We start from the raw sequence: 19,706 nt of genomic DNA on the forward strand, positions 1-19,706 counted from the left end.
TGCTACTAAAAATATATCCTTCAGTATTACATGTGTGTATTAAGTTTCTTTTCAAACAGTTTTTTGTTAACTACCTAAAACACTTTGTTTTATATTCTATTTTATATTTTGCCCTGTATAAGGTCTTTACTCAAAGTATTAGTCAATGTTTTTTTTTATTGATGTATTCACCTAGAGATAGATGCTATCATAATTAAAAAGATATAAGCATTTTCAGTTTCCACAAAGGAGGATCAGTATAGGCTTTTTCACATCACTGAAAGGACTGTTATTCTGGATTTAAATTAAACATTATTGCATTTCTGATATATGCATTAAATCCTTTGCTCGATATGAAATGAAGAAGAATAATTAAGCAATTAAAGTGGCCATAATCAATTAACAAATCACTTATACAACAGATAAAGGTCCTGTTCATAGTTACATTATGCCAGAGGTGTAAAGAGGACCTGAAAATCATACTTAAGTAAAAGTTTACTTACCTTACTGCAGAACTGAATCAATTACGAGTTAAAAGGTCTTGAGTATTTGACTTGAGTAAAAATCTTGGAGTATCTCATTTTAACTGTACTTAAGCATTTGAGTTATATTTAATGTAGATTGCTCTAGTCCTCAACACCAAGACACAGGTTAGTGAAAAGCCAAAATAAAACAGATTATTAGAAGTTTTATTTCCTCAAATCAAATTGTACACCTTAACACTGCATTACCATCAACACAACAGCCTCTTCAGCATGCCAGAATGAAACAAAGATCAAAGTCAGGCAAAAAAAAGTCAAGGTAGCAAAACTATCTTTGAAAAAAGGATATTCAATAACGATCATGTATCATGTAACAAAGTTTAAGAACCATTAGTATTCAGTGGGCAAATACAATGAAAGTAAATTATTTAAGATAAAGTGAAAATAAACATTTAAGCTGACTGTGATTTGATGCACCTCTCAGTCTAAGAGAGGGCCAATATTTTCATTCAATTTAGCCAAAGCTGGTTCTCAAGGTTTTTGGAATTTATTCAAGCTCGTTTTGGACTGAAAACGAGGCCAGTGTTGCTAAAAAAGTCGCTCAAAAGCAGCAGATGTGGGTAGGGGAGTGTTGGGTCTTAATAACTTCTTCAACAGCGGTGCAATGTTATTGGTAACGTTCATTGTCAATTACAATATAGTGGCTTAAAAAAATACTATTGAATCATATTCATATTCTTTATATTCTTTTGAATAAAAAATGTAGTTGAGTAGAGAGTAAATGTCGCTTATATCTTTGATACTCACTAAAATTGTAATGTAGCCAAACATTATAGTTATGTACAGTAACAAAGTATTTTTCTTCAAACACTTTACACTTCTGCATTATGCCACCCATATATATATATATATATATATATATATATATATATATATATATATATATATATATATATATATATATACGCACAGAATCTGGCTATGATTTTGGTTCCATAGAATGAGCTTTGGCCATTCATCGTTTCTACATCTCATATAAATAAATTTTTCTTTGTTTATAATGTTAGTCTACAACACAAGCTGCGCCTTGTTTCTTTTTTATGTGAGTCTGATTGGCTCCCAGACTATGTTTAACTGCTTTCCTGCCGCCGCTCTTCACGGTTACTGAACGATGTGTGTGTGTGTGTGTGTAAGTGTGTGAGTGGGTGTGTGTGGCGGTCTCGGCTCATTAGACAGGGGGCGCACGGTGAGGTGAGATCCTGATGGAGTGTTCTGGCTAGAGTGGGCGTGATCTCCGTAACCCCACCTCTCTCTCTCTCTCTCTCTCTCTCTCTCTCTCTCTCTCTCTCTCTCTCTCTCTCGGTAGGAGAAGAGCGACAGGCGGCGAGCGCAGCACTCACAGCGGGGACGTGGTTTGAAATCCGATCTGGGCTAATTTTTTTTCCCCCTCTCCCCTCCTCCCGCTCCCCCTCCACAGTCCCGGAGCTCCAAACTGTTTAGCGGGAGTTCGTGAGTCCAGCAGTTCCACACAGAGGAGCGCCTGAGCAGATCAGATCAGAGTAGAGCAGAGAGAGACAGAGGAGCTCCCATCACTCGGACCCGCGCACCTCCTCCACGTTCCCGGGACGAGATGGTCTTGTGTGCTCTCTGAGGCTTTCTTCTCAACTCAGAGCGGCTGAAGGCGGCACGACGCGGAGACAGGAGCTGAAGTTGATTCGGATTTGCCCCGTGCTGAACGAACTGCTGAATCTTCCGAGCATCTTCATCTGCCGGACCCCTTGGACTATCCGCGTTCCCCAAGGAGCAGCTGTCAAATTTACGGCGATTTCTAAAAGCTGAGGATTTACTGGCAACACGAGACATTTCGGGTGATTATTATTATTATTTTTTAATAATCGTTCTTAAGAGTATTGGTAAAGTAAAAGGATTGCTGGATGTTATCCTCTTCATCTTTACCATCATCATCATCATCATCATTATTATTATTATTATTATTATTACCACCAGAAATGCTGCTGCAGCTGATGTTGATGGTTGTGATGATGATCATGATGATACAGTTCTTGCATTTTTGCTCCTGTTCTGGTTTAACTGAATTCCTCGTTCCCACCCAAGACAGGTCGGTTGAGTTTTACTCCAAGCTGCGCAATCCAATTAAATCTGAAAATCTACCCCGCTTTCTGCTCCACACAAACATCTAATCCTGTTCGCTATTTTATTGTATTATTACAGTGTGGTGTGAACTCGAAGCAGTGCATACTGGAATTTCAGGAGCGCTCTAGATATTGTGACTGCAGGAAAAAAAAAGTCAAAACCGCCCTAAATAGTGCACGTTATGGTGTGTAGGGTGTAGGGTTTCAGGCGTGCAGGCACTGATCATCACGGTGACAGAGGGGCTGAAAGCGAGTGCAGCGCAGGTTCCGGTGGGTCAGGTGCCGCGCGCGCGCCCCCGACTTTGCGCTCGGTGAGAAGACGGATCCGCGCGTACCTGCGCGTCTCTCTCTCTCTCTCTCTCTCTCTCTCTCTCTCTCTCTCTCACACACACACACACACACACCATTCATCGTTCACACGCGCCATCGCGTTACGCATACAGTGATGAAACTCAGAGGCGAAAAGCCCAATAACTCCAGAGACGGTTCGTGCTCGTGCTCGTGCTTTGGTGACAATGTGCGTCCTGATTTATTAAAATAAATAAATAAATATTAATAATAATAATAAACGGGTCAAGGTGAAAGATAAGGTATAACACGGTATAAGGTATAACTGGAATTGCCCTCGATTCGAATTGGCGAATTTTTCTTTTTACAAATTTCTGAAAGTTCAGAAATCTCAACACAACGCTGTTTGGGTCACTGCCACGTCCTCTGTGATGAGGGACGAAGGACAAGCATGTAGAGAATGATGCATTAATGTACAGTAGATTACTAATATATAATGTATGTATATTTTGAATCAGTTGTACACACACGTACATATATATGTACGTGTGTGTGTGTGTGTGTGTGTACAACTGATTCAAAATATACATATATATATAGTATATAAATATTATATATTAGTAATAAACTGTACACATACACAGACATAAGCCGGCTATTTGTCTTGCTTGAAGGCAGTCGAGCTTCTCTGTGTCCATTTTTGCACCCATTACAGAGAGGACATCTGAAACCAATTTTGCGCTTTATATTGCGTTTAATGTCTCGTGGGGTGTTAACGGGGCGCCAGCGGGAATCATTAGCCACCTGCGTTCAGCTCCGTGCAGCCTCACTTATCCACTACAAGCCCCCAAACACACACACACACACACACACACACACACACACACATACACAGACACTGAATTCAAGCCTGATACGTGCGTTGATTAAATTTCATGGTCAGTATAATCAGTGTTGGTCCTGTTTTATGAAGATGCTCAAAGGGTGGCTCTGGTATCCATGTAGAAGAGTGGATAAGCTTGTCCTCAGCTGCTATTACATGACATTTTTTATGTACTGTATTTCCTTCACACTGCAACTTTATTAGAGTCTCCCTCACTGGAGTTTGTAATCCAGAGCTCTAGTTCATTCTGCACACAGGAGAAATCTAGGGCTGTCTCTTTCAGGAAAAAAAAAGAAGAAGATGAAGAAGAAAGAGAAGAAGACGCCTTTATCGACTCTAATTTCCTCACTTCCTCAGCCCTTAAGAGAGCAGCATAAGACTTGGGTCTGACTTTAAATCGATCAATGTGTGTCATTCAGGTTGCTCAGGGAGGAAAAGTCAGTCGCTGAACTTTGCAGCACTCACGCCCAGTCGCTGATTAAACTCCTTTTCCCTTCTCGTCATTGTCAGTGTGCTTCAGGCTCATCCAGGTTTTAATCAGGCTCTAGTCACATTCTCGTTTTGCAAAGGCAGGGCCCACGGTATTTCTGTCTGCTCTGCATGTACGCGTACGTGTGACGTTCGCATGTGTCTGTAGGCACACTTGAACGACCTGATGACAGGCACGTTTCCTTTTAAAAGCCAACAGCCGTAGGTCCGCTTCATGAAAGAGTTCTTTGTCGTTTGTGCAAATGTGATTTTTTTTTTTCTTCCTTTCGCTCGAAAAAGGGTAAAATCATTCATGACTACTTTCTCTCTTTGTTTTTTTTAATGGAGTTCTCTGAAAATGGATTATGATGTCTGTAATATAGTGTGTCGCACATATTCATGTGTATATACACACACACACACACACACACACACAAACTAAAACAGAGAGTGTGTAGGAAGGGGATTAGCTCTACTGTCTTGTGCTCTCTCCTTCCTTTCCCTCATTTTCTCTTGTATAATCTGTGAGTTAAATAAGGAGGCTTAGAGGCCTAGTATGGTCTGTACTGGGCAGCATAATAAAAAAAAAGATAAAAATGCAGAATGTGACTAGCATGTGACAGGCTTTGGTTGTCTTTTACTAAAAAAACAACAATATGAAAGCCTCTGCCATCACTGAATATTTGAGAGAGCAGTTAAATTTTTTTTGTATACATATTTTAAATGCTTCAGTTATTACCCCTAAATAGTTACAGCTGCATTGATGCACAAACATGTGTCTGTGCCAGGCAGCCTAGCATCTCAGTGCAGGATGCAGGCCTCGTCTGTTTTAGCTTGGTATGAGCATGTTTCTTCGTGCATATTTCTGTTTGATTTTGTTCACATACCGGTGAGGAAACAGCGAACGAAAAACACAAAAAACGTGGAGGCTGACACGTTAATATTCGGGTCCAGCCAATTGTATTTCACTGAGGAGCAAATCAAATTCTTAAGTAAAAGTTTTGCATTAATATGACCCGAGCTGAGGTCCAGGCGTTGCTACACAGCAAAGTTGCACTACTGCTAATCAGTCATTAGGCCTGCCAGGCCTCACCACACTCTTCTGTGTTTAGACTGGGCTGCTAAGTTTAAACGACATTAAAGGCAAAGCTACTACATTACTGTCTCGCACCCTCGCCGAGAACTGGTGTTTTAGACTAGATCCAGCCGTTCAAGCTGTAACCTGTCGCTGCCCTTTTTTATTGCGCACCTCACAAGCCGGACTTTATATGGGCACTTTGTTTCTGTAACAAGCAAAAGAGTAGTGGTAGGGGCTTCAGGAGTCTTTGGAGCAAACACCGCGTTGTCAGCCAAGAGCCGTGATCCCTGTGTTACTGTAAGATACAGAAGACTCCAGGAGCCCATGCCAGAATCACACACACACTCCAGACTGACACGCTCCAGAAATACACAGAGCAGATAGACTCCACAAATACACCTTCACACACACACACACACACACACACACACACACATGGCCCAACCTGATACACTATCACTCTGCAGCACTGAAACCACTGCTGCTCTGCCAGCCAAAGAAAATATGCTGTTGCTCAACACATGTTTTGTGTGCATGTGAGTGTGTGTGTATGTGTGTGTAAGTGAATAGATTCCCTCTGGGTTAGATGTCTCCTCAGTTTGAACTGACCAATAACTAGTCTGTACGGCTTACGAAAAAGAAAACAGAAGTGTTTGCATATCATCTAAGGTCGTTTTGGAAAAAAAAGGCAGCATTTAACATCAATATAAACCTTGTGTATTTATGTGTGTGTGTGGGGGTGTGTGTGTGTGGGTGTGTGTGTGTGTGTGTGTGTGTCGAAGCCAAGGTTGTAAAAATAACAGGAGCTGATGTTTAAGACAACACACAGCTCTATGACATTCAAAGCAGAATACCCAGATTTGCTGTGTGTGGGTGGGTTTCTTGTTAGACTACTTTACATTCCTTTTATTGTAACTAATGTAAACTTTCTATGTGGCAAGGCGCAACCTCACAGACACACACACACACACACACACACACACACACACACACACACACACAGAGAGCCTACCCAGTGTGAGGGGAACGTGTGTTTTCTTTAGAGAGATAAGTGTGTTTGTGTTAGCCCAGCAAAAGACATGTTTCCGAGCAGAACAAGGGCGTGTGTGTGTGTGTTTTTTTGTGTGTGTGTCTGTGTGTGAGTGTGTGTATGAGAGAGTGAAAGTGAACATTTACAGTGAATCGACCAGTGTAAACCTGCATTAGACACATAAACAGAAATCATTTAGGGTTTTTTTTGCCGTGCAGGCAATTATCACCTTGTTTTTCACATCACAGCACACTAAAGCAATTTCCACATCAGCAGATCTGTAATGCGGATGTTCTCGAACTCAGTGCTAAAAATTTACTAGTTCAGACTCTTTCTGCATTTCTGGCATTTCGGTCGGAGATTTTACCTCGTAAAAAAAAATTATGAGTGCTTGTTATTTGGGGTCATTTCGCTTTCTTGTATCATTGAATGCAGTGAATATTTAATCTGAATTTTCTGTTTTTTTTTTCTTTTAGGTAGCAAGTGGACAAGGGACACTTGTCTGTGTGTGTGTGTGTGTGTGTGTGTGGCAGCACTCCGTTGACATCATGTGCAGGACTGTGGAAGATGTGTGAGTGTGTCCGTGGCGAGAAGCCTGGGTCGCAACGGCCCCTGGCAGGCATGATGGCACTCTGCCTTCTCCTCTACCTCTTCACCATCGTCCAATCAGTGCACAGCGCTCATCTGCCCTTGGTACAGCCCACAGGTCAGACTACACCCCTTATCTCCCATGTCATCTTTCCTCACTTTTTCCCCCACTTGATTCGTTCCCATGATCAACCATTCCACCTGAAAAATACCTTTTTGTAGGAGCTCCAAAATGCTGCAACAAAATCTGGAAGCAAGAAATTCTCATGTCAGGTGCCTGAGGGCTTTTCTTTTCAATAACAGCTCAAATAATGTTGAAAACAATTATTATGAGGTAATTACCGATCAAACAATACAAGCGCTTATAAACTTCTCTGTTAGCAGCTCCGCTCTCAATACAAACACATCAGTCATCGTTCCTGTGTCTCGAATGAACAATGCATACGCTGGAGAGTTTGATTCGAATGCAAGATATGTTCACCTGAAGTACATTTGGGGAAATAATCACAGTTATTATATTTATGCTGTTTATTAAACACAAACCTGCTGAAATGTGTTAAAAGGGCCACGAACAGGAAAGAAGAACATCTGTGTTTCAGGTTTTCTAATGAAAGGCTAACCTGATGTGCTGGTTATTATATGATAATAATATATCCTTTGAAAAAGTGGTTTTGACATGATATTTTATCATAGTATTTGGACAAAAGTTTGTTGACACCTGAGCATGAGATTTGTATGTGCTTTTTGAACAGCACATTTAGTCCCCATTTGCTGTTATAATAACCTCCACTCTTCTAAAATGATGTTTTACTAGACTTTGGAGTGTGGTTGTAGGAATTTGTGCTTCTTCAGTCACAAGGGTGTTAATAAAGACAGGTACTGATCAGTCAGCATTCCGATTCATCGCAAAGGTGTTTAGTACAGTTTAGGCCAACGAAGTTCTTCCACTCGAGTTCCATGCTAGAACAGGTTTGGGTCTCCAGGCTCACACAGGTGAATGGAAATTTTTATGCTACCACATCCAAAGACATACTACAAAATTGGGTGTCGTGAAGGTTGTGGTAACAGTTTGGGAAAGAACCAAATATGGCTGGAAATGCCTGGTGTCCCAATACCCTTTTGTCTGTGTGTAGTGTGTTTTGTTATTACCAAGGGTTAAACTGTGACTAAATGCATACAAGATTTAAAGTCGAACTTTTGTCACTTAACATTTTAGCGTGTGTGTGTGTGTGTGTGTGTGTGTGTGTGTGTGTGTGTGTGTGTGTGTGTGTGTGTGTGTGTGTGTGTATGTATGTATGTATGTACACAAGCAGACTGGGCAGTTTTAATAAGAGCATGTTATTATATGTTAGCTGTTATTGTGTAAGCACTGCCTGTCTGAGCTAGTGATTTATTATACAATCGCAAGCCTGATGGAGTGTTTGCTACGGAATGTATGTGTGTGTGTGTGTGTGTGTGTGTGTGTGTGTGTGTGTGTGTGTGTGGTGGGGGTGCATGTGTTCTCATATCAAAATCTAATCCCAGTAACCATTATGGACTTAAGTTTTAGACCCAAGTGTGAGCAAATACTAAAAAATGTCTGTTCTTGTTTGGGCCTTTTAGTTCTTCGTTATGGTTTTGATATTTTTGTTGGATGAATTCCACTTCGAAGATGTCTTGCAATAATGTACATGCCTATAAAAAATAAGACAAGAAATGAATTGCTGACTCAACGCAATCTTTGTGTGTGTGTTTGTGTGTGTGTGTTCTAAGTTATTAGTCGGGGTGTGTTCACCTCATTAATGCTGTTTGAAATCTCACTGCAGGTCAGGTGCTGAATTATGGATGAGCACCGTGACTGTCATGTAGGGCCACCTGTTCATACACACTTACACACTTACACACATCGACATTCACACAGACATGCACACACACACGCATGCAGCTGAAGACTTTTTTGGAAAGCCTCTGTATGCTTGAATGTGCTTGTTATCGGTGCGATTGATGTGCAACTTCTAATGATCGACTCCCCTCGAGAGAATTGTTCAGATGGCTCGTGATTAGATCTACACAACTGGAAAATTATTTGTGTTTGGGTGTGTATGGGTATGTAAGTGCAGATTTTTAAGTTTGTTTTGTGATAGTTTCAAAACCTCTTGAGACAGAGTCATGTCTCAGTGGGGGCCAGGAGGTGAATGAATTAGTGCTTTTTATCGTTTCTTCTGTTAGTTGTCTTTGAGATCTGTCTTGTGTGTGTGTGTGTGTGTGTGTGTGTGTGTGTGTGTGTGTGTGGGTGTGTTTGGATTACTGTTCTTGATTTCCCCAAGCTCTCTTATATTGCTCCTGGCAGTCATGAACAGATGGCCAGTTATGTGCTGTAAGAAATCCAACACACACACACACCCCACTGCCACCCAAGAAATGACCCTTCGGTTTGCCTTCCCCCACTGTAAAACTTGCACAGACACTCACACACTTTGATGGAGCTATCACAACAAAGGTTTTGAGGTGATCAGCGTAGCTGCTTTTAACTCTTAGCTGCTGAGTGCGGCATGCTTCGCATGCTGCAGGTTCTCCCAGTGTGCTTAGCCGAGTTTGAACAATTAATTAGTAATTATTTCAGACGTATGCGTTCTAGCTGCGTAATGAGGTGTGTGTTTGTGTGTGCTGCTATTGTATTTATCAAGTACACACCCTGTTCAGGGATTTACCTTGTATTTCATTTGTTTGTTAGAAAGAACGATGTGCTAGTGCTGTTTATTTCTCTGCACGTGTGTGTGTGCGTTCATGCGTGCGCGTGCATTTGTGTGGTGCAGGGATATCTCAAAGCAGCTGTTGCCAGTTGCTTCTGGTTGTCACAGACTGGAGGGAAGGGAAGAAGAGGATTAGAAGTGTTCCTGCTCAATACGACCACCCCCACATACACACGCACACGTATATGTATATATATACATACACAAACACACACACTAACACACAAATCACAAATGCACATGCGCAATTCACCTTTCCTGCCTGTCATACTGTCAATTTTAACAGTATAATTTTCTTTTACTTGTTTGTTAAGTTTAAAGAGTGCACTTCAATCATCAGTAAAATATCCATCAGTAAAGTAACGTTTTTCATTTCAGCTGCTTGAACTGTGTAATATGTAGGTGAAGGTAATAGTAATACATTCTGAGTGTGTAAGATATGTGAGTGTTAGTAATTGAATTGGTTTGTGTTGTTTATCAGTAGATAAAGAGATCAGTAGATTAGTTCAGATTGACCAGATGGTAAATAATAAAAAACGATTTAAGGGTTTTAACCCGATTCAAAAGAGTCACTTTTTTCTGTGATTCGAAATGAATGCGCACTTGTCTTTTAAGGCTCCTGAAACATTTACAGGAATGTCTTTTTGTAAATAATACTGAATTTCAATTATTGTATTATTTCTCTGCTGTAGACAATTTGTTTGTGGGTTTTTTTGTTTGTTGCAGTATTTCCAAACTTGCAAATTAACATTTAAAAATGAAAAATCAGGAAGGTTTAGGGTTGGGGTTGGGGTCAGCACTCATACCTTTTCTCATGATTTGATTCCTATACAATCAAATTAGTTTTCTACTGTGAGGACAGCACTTGTTCTTAATGGCTCAATATATAAAGATGGTCCCCACGATGGTTTGACTTTCGATTTTTCTATTTTATGATGACAATAGTGATGTAATTAGTGATTTGTGAATACTCAGACTTTTAAATACTGTATTTATTCTCTGCTGTAGACCATTTGGTAATTTTCTTGTTTGTTTCAGTAAATAAAAACATGTGCAATTCGTCTTTCCTGCCTGTCACACTGTCAATTTTAACTAGGTCTGCAGCTATCGATTATTTTAGAAATCAAGTATTCTACCAATTATTTCATTGATTAATCGAGTAATTGGATAAGAAGTATTTTTTCTTAATTAAAAGAGCCATACCAAATATACAAGAGAAAATAAGACGGGTCTCTTGAAATGGTCAAGCAATACAAAAATATCTGTGAAACTAAATCCATTTGGTGCATTTAATTGCCATATTACATCGGAAAAAATGTAAATAACTTTACTTGTTTTTTAAGTTTAATTGTATATATCTAGCTAAAGGAAAGCTTTGGGGTCTATGTTGCTCTTCTTGATCTGATAACTGATCAGGGGCACTCTCTTGCAGGATTTTTTGTTGCACATAAAGACGTTCATTAGCAGTGCATTTTTTTTGTATGCATATATATATATATATATATATATATATATATATATATATATATATATATATATATATATATATATTCTCTCTCTTTCTATAAGGTCAGGAGGTGAAAGGGCAAGATGTCACTTTTGCCCGATGTCTTGGTGCAAGTGTAAATGACCAACCACTGATCTATTGATGTTGCCCTAATAAGCCATGTCCTATTCTGCACACCAGGGGTGTAAAGACACACCGAGACCAATCGCCGCTTTGCTCTCTATATATCTGATGCAGCGAAATGATTAGCGAAGCAGTCACAAGCGAATCGAAAGTATAGCAGTGAGATAGAGCGAATCGATTCAGGTGAAGGAGGTGTGTCTTATACTCTTTTTATGCGCCTGTAATGGGACAATTTGTATAGATACAAATAAAGGAACTTATAGTAAAAATATTGGTTGTTGCATTCTGTCAGTAGTGTTGTTCTTCTGTTTGTTTTTGTGTGAAAGTATAACAGGATTTGAAAACTATAACTCTTACACAAACCGTCCTTTGGATGAGACAGACATTTCTACTGTGTGAAGTTTAATCCAACTTTTTACTTTCTTTACACATTCTTTAAGGGTTTGTGGTTCCCATCAGGCTTTGTGGTACTTCTAGTTTATTTCGAGCTCTTTTAGCTACTTTCTTGAAAAATATAATGACATATTTTTTTTTTACTTTTTACCAAGACCATACAGATTTAGGACTATCTAAAAATTTCTACGAATAAATTATGCATGAAGGTTTTTATGTACAAAAGCTTATCTCAACCCCAACAACTGCCCTTAGACTTGCATTAGAAGAGTGATTTGATGGATTTTTGAGATTGTTGCCAGTGTTAATAACATACTGTATGCTACAGATGGTATATAGAAACGGGGGTAGATAGAAATAGAACTCAAAAGGAAACACTGAAGAAGCGTCCGGGACTCCATTCAAGATCGAAGAGTTTCACCCAGTGCCTAATCACACTTGATCACATTGACTTGCACATGGAATTGCATTGGCACAGCCCTAAATTGCATCATATCGATTCACTGCCTGAAATGTTAATATATCATTGATACATTAGATCTTTTTTATCTCTGAAATAGAAATACTCTCCATTATAGCACATATAAGCAATATATTCAGATGCATTTATGTGAATAATCAATTATTTCTGAAAATGTTATTCTATATAGACTTAATTTGGATGAATACATTTTGGATTAATAGTGAAATTATACTGAGAATACTGTTTAGGAGGTCAGCTGTGCTGCTTATGATTCAGGGTTGATTCCTTGCTGTAGGGCCCCTAAGGGTGCACTTATACTCATCATCAGTAAAATATCTGTCAATAAACAAACCCAATTTTTCACTTCAGCTGCTTGAACTGTGTAATTTGTGGGTAAAGGATAGAAGTAATACATTCTGAGTGTGAAAAACAATTATGTATTAGTAATTGGATTGGTTTGTGTTATTCATCAGTAAGCATTGATAAATGTTAGTTCAGATTCGACAGATCTTAAATAATGAGAATTCGATTTAAGGGTTTTTACCCAATTCAAAAGAGACCACTTTTTCTGTGAAACATTTACAGTAATATTTTTGTTCAATTAATTCTGACTTTTAATTACTGTGTTAATTCTCTGTTGTAGACAATTTGTTGGTGCTTTTTAAGTTTCAGTATTTCCAAACTTGCAAATGAATGAAAAGTCAGGAAGGTTTGGGGTTTAGGTTTAGGCAAGGTGCCAAAACTCATAACTTTTTGTGACTCATTCGTATACAATCAAATAAAATATCTACTGCATAGACAGCACCTATTATATATATACTGTATATATATAATTTATTATTATTATTTATTAAGAATTGGAGCGGTTGGTCATTAACCACACCCATGATTCAATCGTAGTCTGATTTGAATGTGAGCAGAAATGACTGGGCATTGCTTCGGAGCTGAGACTACAAAAAAGACAGCTGTATTCAGCATATGGTCATGTGTGTTGTGGTTGTGAGTGTTTGCTCTGTACAGTGCAAGGAGGCCTGAAACTAGGCCATTTTCTCTGTGGAATGACAATTAAGACAGTCCTTGATTAGAACGTGTGTGTGTGTGTGTGTGTGTGTGTGTGTGTGTGTGTTAGAGAAAGAGTCTGAAAAAGATGAATTATCTGAGAGCCGAGGTGTTTGGGGTGCGTTTTTTAAAGGTTTTGGCAAAGAGCAGAGACTGGGAAGTTGAATGCTGGAGTTTCCGTTACTAATTAGTGCAGTGAGGCGGGATTGTGTGTGTGTGTGTGTGTGTGTGTGTGTGTGTGTGTGTGTGTGTGTGTGTGTGTAGGTCTTTGGATGCTGCAACCATCTTAAACTTTTCTATGGGGTGTACAGTGCTACATGCTCTCACTCACACACACACGCCTCAACAGGGTAGAAGAAAAGAGGCAACAAGCCGAAAGCCATTCTCCTCCCACCTCCCTTTCTCTCTGTGTGAGTGTGGAACAGTGATCCGGACCCCCAGCTCTCTTTTTCTCTCCCTCTTTTTCTTTCTTTTTCCCTTTTCAATGTGGCGTACGCACTACAGCCACTTTTTGCGAATGAATACACACCATCTCAGATCACACTTATTTAATCCTACAGATGCTTGGGAATGAATAAAGATATGGAACCATGTAAGACTCATGAAGTTGTGTGTCAACCGTGTTTGTGTGTGTGTGTGTGTGTGTGTGTGTGTGTGTGTGTGTGTGTGTGTGTGTGTGTGTGTGTGTGTGCTCACTGTGGCTTTATCTTTAATTCTTAAAATGTAACCTGCATTAGGAAGGAATTTGAATTTTAAACAGGTTACACTCTTATTTCCACACTGTTTGTGTGTGCATACATGTGGTTTTTTTTTATTAAAGCTAAAATAAGATTTTTATGAATACATTCAAAGCAGTTGATGCTTATTCACTGCTCCAAATCTTTTGATATCTAAGAATAGTACAATTAGAATTCATCATTGACTGATCAAAGAATCATTGTTCTCACTCTGTGTGTGTGTGTGTGTGTGTGTGTGTGTGTGTGTGTTGGGTGGGGGGGGGTGCTATGTGGTTGACGTGTGTGTTTTGTTCTGGGCTGACAAGGTAGTTGTGCTAAGACATTATAAAAGGCAACAGCATGGCTGAGCTACAGCTCTCAGGAGGTTCCTATATCAAGCCTGAAAGTAGATCTCACACTGGCCTCATTCTGCACTCTGTACCTCCTCCTTCTCCTCCTCCTCCTCCTCCTTCTCCACCTTCAGCATGGGACACACAGTAGCCATTTATAATATTTATTTATTTTCCCATGGCACACATTATGGACTTTTTTTAATTCACAAAGAATAGTTTGTAAACACCTGACAATAATATTCGTATGTGCTCTTTTAAACAACCAATTCCACATTTAGGCCCTATCAGCTGTTACAATAACCTCCACTCTTGTGGGAAGATGTTCCACTAGATTTTGGAGTGTGGTTTTGGAGATATGTGCTCATTCAGCTTGTTAGTGGAGTAATAATGTAGGTTAGGTAAGAAAGCCTGAGGTGCAGTCATTGTTCCAATTCATCCCAAAGGTGTTCAGTAGGATATATAGCAGGAGATCTTCCACTACAACCCATGTAAACCATATCTTCATTGAGCTCGCTTTGTGCATTGTCATGCTGGAGCAGGTTTGAGTCTCCTAGTTCAACTGAAAGGAAATTTTTATGCTAACCCATTTATAGACTTCCTATACAATTGTGTGCCTTCAAATCTGTGGTAACAGTTTGGAAATGAACCACATATGGCTAATTGTGCTTTTTGACCATTGTATGTACTGTTGTTGTCTACTGTGTGTTGTAGTGATCTATAATTTGTGAAATTCTATTTTCTTTTCCATCTAGTCTAAATGTAATTTGTGAACATATCATTATTTTTTATTTTTTATCAAACACACACACACCACACATACAGAGAGAAATAGACAAACTCAAGACAAGAATCTGTCCCTCTAGTGCAGGCTCTGACCTTCTCTGATGAGATAAATAGTACTGATGACAATAAGTCATACAGAAAGTGATATGCGGTACAGCAATATAGAGATGGAGAGATCGAGATGGAGAGAGAGATAAAGGAATAGGACTGAAGGCTTTTTTTCTTGATTTTATGCTTATGATAAATCTGCAGTTATCAATGTGATGGATGGTGAATATGTTTGCATCTGAATTTCTCCCACTATTAGTTTATATGTTTATTCTTAACCAGGGACATCGGTTTGAAGTTTTGTTTCCTTTCTGCTCTGTTGCCCCAGTAGTAGCAATTCCCGACTTCCATATTGACCATCTCACTTTGTCTTTCTCCTCAGACTGGCGGTCGAGCGAGACAGAGGCAGGGCCATTGGATGCCGGGGCATTTTTAGAGGACTACCTGGTGGCCATGGGGGACTCATTGGAGCTTCAGTGTAATGCACCCAACTTCATGGTGTCTGTCACGTGGCAGAAAGACGGACGCATCGTGCTCCTGGACAACCGCACCTGGCTAAGGCTTACGACTCTGCACATAAACAATGTCTCGTACGACGACTCAGGCGTCTACACCTGCAAATACAAACAAAGCAACACACTGCTCAGCAACTACACTGTCCGAGTCACTGGTCAGTACACTTCAGGCATCTCTGGACATCACTTTGTTTGCTAAGCTTCTTCCACGCCTTTATACTTTCATGCACCATCTTGCTCCTTCCTTCACTTAAATGTTGGGAACCGAAGAAGAACATTGTTCTGTTTTTCTCACAATACAACAAGTAGCTCGTGTTTAGGCTTGCAATGATTTGATTGATGTGTATGTAGGCAGTGGCTTCCAGCCAATCAAAATTCGCTTCACCCTGCACTGATGAAATCATCTTGCCAAATAGACTCACAGGTAATCATACGTTTCAGGATCAACAAGACATACACTCAGTTATCCATGCAGACCGTTCAGTCTCAAAAAAGCATGACATTTTTAATAAACTGTCTGAGCACCAGTGCTTGTAAACTGCTTTTCTCATTGACAGACTGGGGGGGGGTTGTCAGGCAACATGAACATTCTGCAAGCTAGCGAATATTAAACTGCTGTAATTCATATACATCCTTGTAACTGCCCCACCACACACACACACACACACACACAAACATGAGTAATTAAACATTCGTATGTATTTGCAAACAAAACACATAATTAGCACAGAAAAGGGAAACACACTCTAATTGAAATTATGTAATGAACAGATTGGTATAGTCGAACACTATTGTATGCGTGCATGAGCGCACACGTGTGTGTCAGTCTGCTTCCGCACAAGTGTGTGTAATTGGTAGCAAGGGTTAGACTAAGGTCCAGTAAACTTCGGATCTCGGGGACACCAGCTGAGCTGCTCATTGACATCTAATTAGAGAGCAATTGTCTGGAATCACCTCATCATTGAAACCAGATGGAGAGAGAGAAATAAAGATGTAGGTTTTCCTCTTTTACACATGTTTGGCATTAGTCCAGCTTTTATCCGTCTCGTCTGCAGCCCTCAGTCGAGGGAGAGAGAGAAAAAGTTCTGGCTGCAAATTCTGAACCAATTATGGCATATCGATAAAAAAAGACAGCAATATCCTGTTCTACACAAACACACACTCAAATACAAAACAGACCCATCTGAACTGGTAGTGAAGTTGGGCTCACATCAAGTCTGAAACAGGGTTCAGGGGGAGGAGTTAAAGGTGCAATGTTTTTTGGAATAGAAAGAAAAGAAAAAACACCAGTCTTTCTGGCACCCTAGACTCTTTAAGCAGGATCAAAACAAATGATGTGGACTAAGGACATTAAAGGTTCTCTCCTTATTTTTCCAAAACACTGAAATATACAGGACACTGTATTTGTTTAAAATGTGTGTGTTTATTAGTTCCAGTTACTTCCTATAGAATTCACTAAATCTACCTTTCATTTATCATAGGGTCTTGGGTAACTGTAATGAATAGCAGTAGGTTGTAGTTAGAGGTGAAAAGTAAGGATTTACCCATGTTACTCTCTGTCTGAATACCGAATCTGCATTTCAGATTTCTCTTATTATCATAAATGACATTATAACAAGTGATTTCGAAAGTTCATAACTCACATTAGACATAAATGGACTGTAGTGAGGTGTTTTTTTTTTTTTTTTTTTTTTTTTTTTGTTATTGCACTTTAATTAGTAAAGGTGTTCAAACTAATAATTTGAGATTTATATCTCCTTGTCCTTTTTCAACTATTCTAGAATCACCCACCCCAGATGTTAAGAAAAGTCTAATTTTGTTGAATTTTAAATGAGTTATTTTTACTTGAGTAGATTTTTAGACCAGTAACTTTAATTGAACTTAAGTAAAATTCCACTGAAAAGACAGGACTTTTATTTGTGTAGAATATTTTATTACTTGTATACCTCTGGTGTAGTAGCGTAGATGCCTAGCATGATTTTCTGTAGAAGTTTCCATTATCAAATCAGTTCTACATCAGCATTCTTCAGAAGCCTAGTTCATGTTAAGGCCTTATGTCGTAAATAAGTGGTTGGAAAAAAAGTGACTTAATTTGGACTAAAATTAGGTTTCACATCCTGCACAATGTCTCCATACAAAGAAGTGTGTAGGAGAAGATTAAATACCCAACAGAAACAAGGTGTATTTCAGGAGGCTGAAAGTTCTTGTGTAAACTCAGATGTAGTGAGCGTGAGCTGATAAATAATGGGCATTTGTTTTAGAGCTGGCTGATGTGTACTGTGCTCGGGTAAAATGTGTGTGTCAGAGCCTCTACCTGTGTGAATGACTGTTGAGGAATTGAGAAAATAATCTCCATTTTTCATGGGAGTGTTATTTTTTCCGCCCCTTGAATAGGTTCATTTAGAGCGACCATATAAGAGGGAGACTGTAAGAGTTAGCGTGTGTGTGTGTGTGTGTGTGTGTGTGTGTGTGTGTGTGTGTGTGTAATAATACAGCTGTTGTTAAAAATCTCATGAACTTTTTGCTGAGTGCCTACAAACATCTGCCAGTCATTAACTGCTGCGTAGTTTGTACGTGTGTGTATGTGTATGTCTGTGTGTGTGCGTGTATGTGTTTTTTTGGGTAGGGGGCGGATTGTTTGGGGGCACTTGGGGCACTTGTTAGCTCCTGGGTGCTTGTGTATGCAGCAATTGCTTTTGATTTGTTATCAGTTAATTTTTTCCCATTCATTGGAACATGAACAGATTTATTGTTGTGTGACAAAACCATAATGCCACAAGGTAATCCAATCTCTCTCTCTCTCTCTCTCTCTCTCTCTCTCTCTCTCTCTCTGTCTCTTACATTCAGATTCCCTCTCATCCGGTGATGATGAAGATTATGATGAGGAGCCAGACGATGCAGGTAATGGAAATGGTGTGTTCCCTTAATTCATTTCTTGTTTATTCTTCTTTAATTCCTCTTTTTGAATTAGCGCTTTGGGTCCATTTTCCTGTATTTCCTTCGCTCGCACTAGGCCTGTCATTCACTAATTCAGCTTACGTTTCATTTCATCATCTACTTTTCCCCTGGTACTAAAAACAGGGCCTCGCAAGGAACTTGTGTGTGCGTGTGTTCGTGTGTCTCTGTGTGTGTGTGTGTGTGTGTGTGTGTGTGTGTGTGTGTGTGTGTGTGTGTGTGTGTGTGTGTGTGTGCGCGTGTGTAAGAGAGAGACAGAGATAATTGGAGATTTGCTGACAGCTCCTGTGGCTCTTTGGACAGGGAGCACGAGGAGAGCAGAAATACAGAGAGAGCAGTAAAGCAGTGTAACTGAGAGGAATTGATTTGAGCATGACTCTAGAGTAAAATGTAAAACAGCAACTTGTGAAAAATGTAAAGCTTTGCTCACATTATTGCTTTTGGTATGTGTGTAAGAAAGAAAGAATAAAAGAAATGGCATCGTGAGCGAGGGAGTAGTGTGTTGTGTGTGACCGGTGGGTGGGGAAGTGAGGAGGAGATTAGCGGAAAACCTAAAACCCCTTTAGAGATTAATGAGCATTAATCCACTTCTAATGGGGGAAAGAGATTGAGACGTCATGTGAAAGTTCAGACTGGATTTCGAACATGTGAGTAGTCTGACTGATGACATCATCATCCTCCAGGTTCAGCTACTAAGACAGTGCTATACTCTCTGCTTTGTGTCCTGCACACTCTGCACAGCTAATATGTGAACCGTACGTTCACGATGACGTAGGCTATCATGGAGAGGGCTTCCGCTTCACCAGCAGTCTGAACTTTTTACGTCTGAGCGTCTGGCCTGCTTCACCCTCAGGACTCATGGGGAGTTTTCAGCGGCTTTGGACAGCCGCGTTGTGCTTTGTGAGCTTATTTTGGCAGGCTTGTAGTGTTCCACTCAAAGCTCTGATTGTCCTTAGTGGATTCGACAAGAGTGTTCAAAGAGGGCAAACTAAACTAAACTAAACCCCACCCACACACACACACACACACAGACAGAGGGGGCTAAACCACTTCTTGGGCTCCTGCTTAACACGCTCCACTGACCAGCAGCAAATCATCTGAGACTTGCAT

At 39.8% G+C, this 19,706-nt stretch overlaps 1 protein-coding gene across 7 annotated transcripts in view; it reads left to right on the forward strand.

Moving 5' to 3' along the window:
• Nucleotides 1-1,803: 1,803 nt before the first annotated feature.
• fgfr3 (fibroblast growth factor receptor 3) overlaps nt 1,804-19,706 on the forward strand; it is a 39,536-nt gene continuing 21,633 nt past the window's right edge. For 3 of the 7 annotated variants that reach the window (XM_046868474.1, XM_046868464.1, XM_046868490.1), the window contains exons 1-4: nt 1,804-2,329; nt 6,838-7,067; nt 15,509-15,796; nt 18,489-18,554. In XM_046868474.1, the coding sequence (XP_046724430.1) occupies nt 6,929-7,067; nt 15,509-15,796; nt 18,489-18,554 (493 nt within the window). In that variant the 5' untranslated portion in view covers nt 1,804-2,329; nt 6,838-6,928. The remainder of the gene's footprint in view (nt 2,330-6,837; nt 7,068-15,508; nt 15,797-18,488; nt 18,555-19,706) is intronic. The other 4 variants (XM_046868508.1, XM_046868480.1, XM_046868498.1 and 1 more) reach the window with 4 other exon arrangements.

The sequence above is a fragment of the Silurus meridionalis genome, chromosome 2 (assembly GCF_014805685.1).
Source record: "Silurus meridionalis isolate SWU-2019-XX chromosome 2, ASM1480568v1, whole genome shotgun sequence".
NCBI lineage: Eukaryota > Metazoa > Chordata > Actinopteri > Siluriformes > Siluridae > Silurus > Silurus meridionalis.